The 8,337-nt window shown below is 42.4% G+C and overlaps 1 protein-coding gene across 1 annotated transcript; it reads left to right on the plus strand.

The window, feature by feature from the left end:
• Positions 1-6,137, plus strand: ASCL3 (achaete-scute family bHLH transcription factor 3). The gene is made up of 2 exons (XM_053562943.1): positions 1-29; positions 5,542-6,137. Exon 2 carries the CDS (start codon positions 5,554-5,556, stop codon positions 6,094-6,096), a length of 543 nt encoding a protein of 180 aa, XP_053418918.1. The 5' UTR covers positions 1-29; positions 5,542-5,553; the 3' UTR covers positions 6,097-6,137.
• Positions 6,138-8,337: the final 2,200 nt, after the last annotated feature.

An 8,337-nucleotide genomic window follows, 5' to 3' on the forward strand; every position in this document is an offset into this window, starting at 1 on the left:
AAATACAGCATCTTGATGATGAAACTCAGGTAAGAGACTAATCTTAAGAGTGGCCTGTGGGGGAGAATACAAACATGGTTTTTAAGAAAATCCCTGGGCACACTGGATAAACGAACTTTGTCAGCTGATTATTCCATTATCTTAAAGACAATGAAAGATTTAGATTTTGCTAGGAATTAAATCATCTAGAGGAGTGGCGTTTTCATTTAGAAGTCAGGACACCTAGGTTCTGGCACTTGCCCTGCTGCTCACTTTGCAACCTTATCAACCTATCACAACTCGTGAGGGCTTGGAGAAGACCTCTAAGCTTCTTCCCAGCTCTAACTTTCCATAATTCAATTATATGTTCAGCTGTAGCTTTTGTTTTTTATATGCTAGATATGTTTTTATATCTCTGAAACTTGAAGCTTTTATGCTCAGCAGAGCATCCAGAATATCTTAGGATTGTATCATTAAGATCTCATCATTTATTTCCCAGAAGAGCTCTCAGACAGAAACCTGAGATTTTCCCAAGATAGGCGTGTGAGCTGTGCCCCAACCCTAACCATCTGTGTTGCTTTCTTTTAAAAAATGCATACTCAATTCCTACAAACACATCCAGACTCCACTAGGTTTCCTACCTTGATTCTTTTAATTGACACATTTTTTTCATTCTCTTACTCTATTGTTTTATGGTTAAATATTCATCTTTGAAAAGAAGTTGATCATATTCAAATGCTACTGCAATGATTGGTGAACTTAATGGAAATGATCAACAGAAAAAGCTGATCATTAATGTGTTTCTAGAAACACTATGCTCCTTTTCCAAGAATTATACAAAACACTATGAAAGCCTAGAAAGTTTTAATTACCTGTGGTATGTAAAAATTACACAGATTACATCTGGGTCAATATTTAAGATAGCATTTAAATTACCTTTTCAGGGTAAAACCATATGCAAAAGAATCATTTTGTGTAATTGGCTTTGATGACATCTGCTTTATTTTTTGGTAACCTATTAATCAATTCAGGCAAAAAAAAAAAAGGCTCTGCTGTTTTCAGAGATGTAGTAATATAGGCTTCGTACCAACTTTCCATCATTTTGCAGCTTTCTGCCGTACATCTTCTTTATCTCTTACCCCCTAGAATTCCTGGCTTGGGAATTTCCTAACTTATTTCAGCAACTTTTTCTCTTTGACAGAATCTTGGCTGGTTTTTAATCTTCCAGATAATTTTGTTTTATGTTACTGATTTTAGGTCATTTGGTCAGTAATTTGGAATCTTTTATTTCCTGTTGCTCTGTTTTGATTTTTAATTGGACCTATCCCACTCATCTCACCCCCACCCCTGATCGCTTTTCCTGGCATTGACTCCTTTTCCAGCCTGTTTTACCATGACTCCTTATAACCCTTCCCACCCACCTCTCCACCCTTCCCCTGCTGCCCTTTCTGCTTCCAGAGTCCCTTGTCTTGTCAGAAGATGTTCTAGATAGGATTTTTCACAAGATTTGGAATACAATGGAATTCTGGTTTTAGAGCCTGCATCCTACAGAGGTTTTGCTGTACTCAGGTTGAGAAAAAAGTGCCCATGTTATCTAATCTTGCTCATAAACAGTAACACTGTTTCTGAGTTTTGTGTACCTGTGATTGTTTGGTTTGCCTCTTTTTCTTTAAATATGCTAATCAGCCCAGCATGGTGGCTAACTCCTGTAATCCAAGCCCTCTGGGAGGCTGAGGCAGGTGGATTGCTTGAACTCAGGAGTTTGGAGACCAGCCTGAGCAAGAGAGAAACCCAGTGTCTACTAAAAAAAAAAACTAGCCAGGTGTTGCGGCAGGTGCCTATAGTCCCAGCCACTAGGGAGACTGAGGCAGGAGGATCTCTTGAGTCCAAGAGTTTGAGGTTGCTGTGAGCTATGATGACACCATGGTACTCTACCCAGGGTAACACAGTGAGCCTGAAATAAACAAATAAATATGCGGGCGGCGCCTGTGGCTCAAAGGAGTAGGGTGCTGGCCCCATATGCCAGAGTTGGTGGGTTCAAACCCAGCCCTGGCCAAAAACTGCAAAAAAATAAAATAAAATAAAATAAATACGCTCATCAGAGAGAACAACTCCTCACTCCTAAGGTGAAAAATCAATCCCCTGAGAAGTTAACAGAAAACCATATTTCCTTCGTTTATGGAGGCTTATAATTAGATTTCAAGTTGCTTTTTCCTTTCTATTTTAGATATGTTCTTCATCTCCTAACAAATGTGCTTCGGATAATTCAATGTTTTGATTCTCTAGTGTTAAGGAAAATATAAACCAGATTTTTTATATGGTGCAGGTTAGAAAAGGATACTATATAAGTATTCATCTTTGAAGAAAGGAAAGAGTTTGTGCCTGGCACATCATACACAAAGTTGTTCCTCAATATCTGTTAGGGATTGGTTCTAGGGCCCTCCTTAGATACCAAAAATCCACAGATGCTTAAGCCCATATATAAAATGATGTAGTATTTGCATATAACACCCACACATCCTCCCATATACCAAATCATCTTTAGATTATGTATAATACCTGATATAATGTAAATACTATGTAAATATTTGTTACACCGTATTGTTGAGGAAATAATGACAAGAAACAAAAAGTCTATACATGTTCAGCACAGATGCAACAATCCTTTCATTTTTTTTTTTTTTTTAAGATAGATTCTCATTATGTCGCCCTCGGTAGAGTGCTGGGGTGTCACAGCTCATAGCAACCTCCAACTCTTGGGCTTAAGCAATTCTCTTGCCTCAGCCTCCCAAGTAGCTGGGACTACAGGCAACCTGTCACAATGCCTGGCTATTTTTCTTGTTGCATTTGTCATTGTTGTTTAGCTGGCCCAGGCCGGGTTCGAACCCACCAACCTCAGTGCATGTGGCTGGCACTGAAACCACTGTGCTACCGGCGCTGAGCCCCATCCTTTCATTTTTTCAAATATTTTGGATCCACAGTTGGTTGAATCCACAGATGCAGAATTCACAGATGTGGAGGGTTGATTGTATGTTTTGTTTTTTTTCACTTCATCCTCACAACCACCCTACAGAATAGCTAATATCTCAACTGGGCATAGGAAAAGGCTAAAGCTCAGAGAGGTTAAGAAACTTGCCTGGGTGGCGCCTGTGGCTCAGTCGGTGGGGCGCCGGCCCCATATACCGAGGGTGGCGGGTTCAAACCCGGCCCCGGCCAAACTGCAACCAAAAAATAGCCGGGCGTTGTGGCGGGCGCCTATAGTCCCAGCTACTTGGGAGGCTGAGGCAAGAGAATCGCTTGGGCCCAGGAGTTGGAGGTTGCTGTGAGCTGGGTGAGGCCACAGCACTCTACAGAGGGCCATAAAGTGAGACTCTGTCTCTACAAAAAAAAAAAAAAAGAAACTTGCCTAAGGCCACATACGGGAAGGAGTAAAGCCAAGATTGAAACCTGAGGATATTATTAATGAAAGAAAAATGTTATTTTCCTATAGCACTACCCTGTCTCCCAGTTAACTGTTTAAACTGTAATGCCCTTATCAAATCTCATTATTCTAGTGAAAGGCAAAATCTAATGGTGACTGACTGATTGATTTTGAGACAGTCTCATTCCGTTCCCCAGGCTAGAGTGCCATGGCATCTGACTAGTTCACAGCAACTTCAAACTCCTGGGTTTAAGTGATCCTGCTGCCTCAGCCTCCCAAGTAGCTGGGACTACAGGCACCTGCCACAAGGCCCACCTAATTTTTTTCTATTTTTAGTAGAGATGGGGTTTCACTCTTGCTCAGGCTGGTATCTTTTTGTGTGTGTGTGTGTGAGACAGTTTCACTTTGTTGCCCTTTGTTACCAGTTTCACTGGTAGTGTGCCCTGGTGTCACAGCTCACAGCAATGTCAAACTCTTGGGCTCAAGTGATTCTCTTGCCTTAGCCTCCCGAGTAGCTGGGACTACAGGCACCTGCCACAACACCTGGCTATTTTTAGAGACAAGGTCTCACTCTGACTCAGGCTGGTCTTGAACCAGTGAGCTCAGACAATCCACCTGCCTCGGCCTCCCAGAGTGTTGGGATTACAGGCATGAGCCACCACGCCTGGCCCTTGCTCAGCCTGGTCCTAAACTCCTGAGCTCAAGGGATCTCCCTGCCTTGCCCTCCCAGAGTGCAAGTATTATAGGCAGGAGGCACTGCACCCAGGTGGGATGGTGATTTTAAAAATGAGACGGATGTAGACCTATTCACGGCGAAGGAATACACGTTGGTGTGGAACCTCTTAGGTTATCCTCGTGTTCCATGAAACCAGCAACAACAACAAAAACTAATTATTGATTCACTTTACTCAATATATTTAGTTCTATAAAAGTAAAAATTTGTAAATTAGCTGTTTTAAATGTGGTAAGGAAATCTCTCACTTAAAGGAATCTTGTAGTGAATATTTAAGAACAAAGGATTCCTTTCTTATTTTTATTTCCCTTTTTGCTTCTAGCATAACAGGTATTATTTAAAAAGGCTGTGCCCCTGAATTTGCAGGATCATTAACTAGTTTGTGATTTCTTTGATGTGTATTTGAATATTGTAGCCAGTGTCTCCCCAACTTCAGTTATTTGCATATGCCTTCATGTTTGCCATTATATCGGCGTTCCTCCTATACTATTATTTACTTAACTACTTTTCTTTAATTCACATTTTTGATACATGTAGATTGATTTTTTAAAACTTAGTCACTACTGCACCTGTGAAATCAGTATAGTTCACAATAAACAGGAGTTAGGGACATTTTTAAATTCTAACTAGGTATGCAGTAGTCCCTTAAGGGCTTCAGCCTGAGAGGGGTTAGAAAGCACTCTGGTGGGCTCGGCGCCTGTGGCTCAAACTGCTAAGGCACCAGCCACATACACCTGAGCTGGCGCGTTCAAATTGAGCCCGGGCCTGCCAAACAACAATGACGGCTGCAACCAAAAAGAAGCTGGGCGTTGTGGCAGGCGCCTGTAGTCCCAGCTACTTGGGAGGCTGAGGCAGGAGAATTGCTTGAGCCCAGGAGTTGGAGGTTGCTGTGAGCTGTGATGTCACAGCACTCTACCCAGAGTGACAACTTGAGGCTCTGCCTAAAAAAAAAAAAAACACACACACACACAAGAAAGCACTCTAGTGGTATGGAAGACACATTCTCACCAGACTAAGCCTGCACCTTTGTCATTACAGGACTGAAAGGGAATTGAAGGGAAATGACTTTCCCACAAGGTGATTCAATGTTACTTAGTGCTATTTCTATGTACCATCAAAAAAATCCCCCTCTTACTTCACCTAGAATATTATAACCCCATCTAGTTTTTTCCACATAAGCTCAGAAACTAGTCATCAAAGTAGAAATAGTTAAAATATTGAACTCCAGGTGGCACCTGTAGCTCAGAGGAGTAGGACACCAGCCCTCTATGCTGGAGGTGGCAGGTTCAAACCCAGCCCCGGCCAAAAACTGCAAAACAACAACAACAAAATATCGAACTCCAAAAATGTAGATCATATCTGCTCTCTTTTTATATAGCCGAATTAATAAACTTGATTATGTTTCCAGGTTAAAGAGGAAATGATGGATAATAAGGGCAATTCTAATCTGCCAGACAAACATCCTGTCTTCTCTGATTCTGCCCACTTGCCACTGAACAGGTCCTTCTATCTGGACCCCATGGTCACTTTCCACCTATACCAGGAGGCCCCTATGCCATCCTCTTACTCTGAAGAGCTGCCATTGCTGCCTTTTCCCAGTGACTCCCTGATTATGGACAATTACAGTGAACCCTGCCCCATCTCCTTCCCAATGCCTTATCCAAACTACAGAAGATGTGATTACTCCTATGGGCCGGCCTTTATCCGAAAAAGGAATGAACGGGAAAGGCAGCGGGTAAAGTGTGTCAATGAAGGCTATGCCCAGCTCCGACACCATCTGCCAGAGGAGTATTTGGAGAAACGACTCAGCAAAGTGGAAACCCTTAGAGCTGCAATCAAGTACATTAACTACCTGCAGTCTCTTCTGTATCCTGATAAAGCTGAGACCAAGAATAACCCTGGGAAACACTCCTCCACAATGGCAGCCACAAGCCACCAGGACCCTATTTTTAGAATTGTTTGAGTCAGTATTTCAAGACAGAAACAAATTTTAATTTTACAAAATGGGGTCTCTTACAGCATGATTCAATCGTTTTTTCCTAAATGTAATTTCTGTGTGCAAAGAAAATAGCTCAGATCTGTACTGGATATTACTTCCCTGGGTTTCAGAGCTACTAAACATTATCTCTGTGCATTGAGTAGATGCTTGGTTCATTTCTTTCAAGAACTCTAGGGGAGAAGGAGTCCCCGGGTTCTCTGTACCCTTCACCCTGCCCTTCTCACACATTTGCCCAGAGTCTCACTGTGAGAAGCTCTCACAGAAGTGCGTAAAATGTAACAACCACTCAATGCTTGTCATGCATTTTGCCTGCGCTTCATGCTAAGCTATCATGCTGAACCTCCCTCCATTTGTCAAAGTTTGGTAATTTCTATCTATTTGGGGTTATAAGAAATCAGGATGAGAAAATGTCTCAGGGTTAAAGCAAAAGTACTTTACAAAACCCTGCTGTTATTTGAAATTATTTCAGACTCATCTTTTCCTGCACACAGACTTCCTCAGGCAGCTTCGTTTGATTTAAGAAGGCAAGCCCTGAAGTCAAACTGCCTCGGGGTGAACTGAACTCTGTTACCTCCTATGACTTGATTCTTCTACACAAAATGAGAGGGATAACGACTCTCATGCCTTTATTCTGAGGATGAACAGTGCCTGAGACATAAGTGCTCGTGACCACTATTTATTATTATCATCTTGTTTTGTCCATAGCATCACTATTCCCTAGATTCTCTATGCCAGAAAACTTGCAGCTGCCCAGTCTTCCTTTTTCCCCTGGGAAGGGCAGCCTCTGCCCGATGTCTTGGAGTCTACCTTCAAAATGTCTCTGTTTCTTCTACTCCACGGCTGGCCCAGGAAGTATTCCCCCACACTATCTGTCACACTCATTTCCACTCTGTCTCTGTGAGGTCTTCCTGAACTTCCTATCCCAGCCGTTACTTGTTCCTTTTTTTTTTTTTTTTTTGGTATGTATTTCTCCCACAGTTCCTATCCTATTATCTTTATACATTTTACATACCCATCTCCCCCTTCTTTGGTAGACTTCAAGCTCCTTGAAGATTATTCATCCATCCTACATCCCTAGTACCCAGCAAAGACAGGTGTAAGTACTTGTTTTCCTAGTCCAGTCCATCAACTGTGTCTGGGTCATGTTCTCCTCTCTGGCCCCCTGGGCTCTGTTCTCAACTGGCTCCCTGTTCACTCTGATGTTCTTTCTAAAAGCAGTTCATGTCACTTTGCTGCTCAAACTGCTTGATGACTTCCTTTTCACTACTATGTTGTTTAAATTTCTCAGATTGGTTTTGAAGTTCCCTGCAATCTGTCCCCATCTCAAATATCCATACCTTAGTTTTCCCAAAATACCCCTTCCCCCAGAAAAGAAAATCACAGTCTTGCCAATGCGTCCTTCTCTCTCAACTCCAGCTTCCTATGTAAACCAGAATGTTCTCATTTTCCCCTTCACCAGTGAAATCCCACTGTCTTACTCAGGACTCCTTCTCTCACTGACAGACTTCGTTAGCTTTTCCTAGAGTCTAATTTGTGTGCCAAATAATTCAGCATTTAGGTATATGGGAAACAGTCATTCTCCTGACTACAAAGGTATGCTCTGCGAGGGCAGTCATCAGTCAAGATGCTTTTGGTTCCTAGTAAGAGAAAACTCAATCCAAATTGGCATAATCAATATAGGGAACTTATTGTCTCGTATAACTGAAGCATATAGTTGTAGGGCTGCTTTCAAACAGGACTCAACACTGTCTCCAAAAACCATTTTCTTTAGGTCTATCCTCTCTGTCTCTGGGACTAGCTTCAGTGTTCCAAAATGGCTATCAGAAGCTCTCAGAAGTTTCTTACTTATGTACATAGGAAGAAAGAGGAAGCCTATACCCCAGGATTCCCAAGAAAAAGTCTCAAGATTCGTTCTGATTGGAGAGGCTCAGGAACTTGCCCCTGGCTAACCAATCCCTGTGGCCAGGGGCATGGAATGGGCAGACTGAGGCACATTCCACCCCTGGAGCTGGGTACATCAGCCTCTCCAGCCACATGGATCTGCAAACAGAAACAGAAATGGTTGTGGAGGAGACACCCACAAATTTGCCTGCATACTTTTCTGGTATTTGCCCCTGAACACTGTACCAGGCACATAACTAGTACACAATGACTGTCAGATGCTTCAAAAGCACAGCCCTCCTCCTATGGGTGTTTGAATAAGAG

Source organism: Nycticebus coucang, chromosome 14 (assembly GCF_027406575.1).
Source record: "Nycticebus coucang isolate mNycCou1 chromosome 14, mNycCou1.pri, whole genome shotgun sequence".
Taxonomy (NCBI): domain Eukaryota; kingdom Metazoa; phylum Chordata; class Mammalia; order Primates; family Lorisidae; genus Nycticebus; species Nycticebus coucang.

Bases quoted from the DNA above. Each gene is read 5' to 3' on its own strand.
- ASCL3 (XM_053562943.1), top strand. From the start codon at position 5,554: ATGATGGATAATAAGGGCAATTCTAATCTGCCAGACAAACATCCTGTC.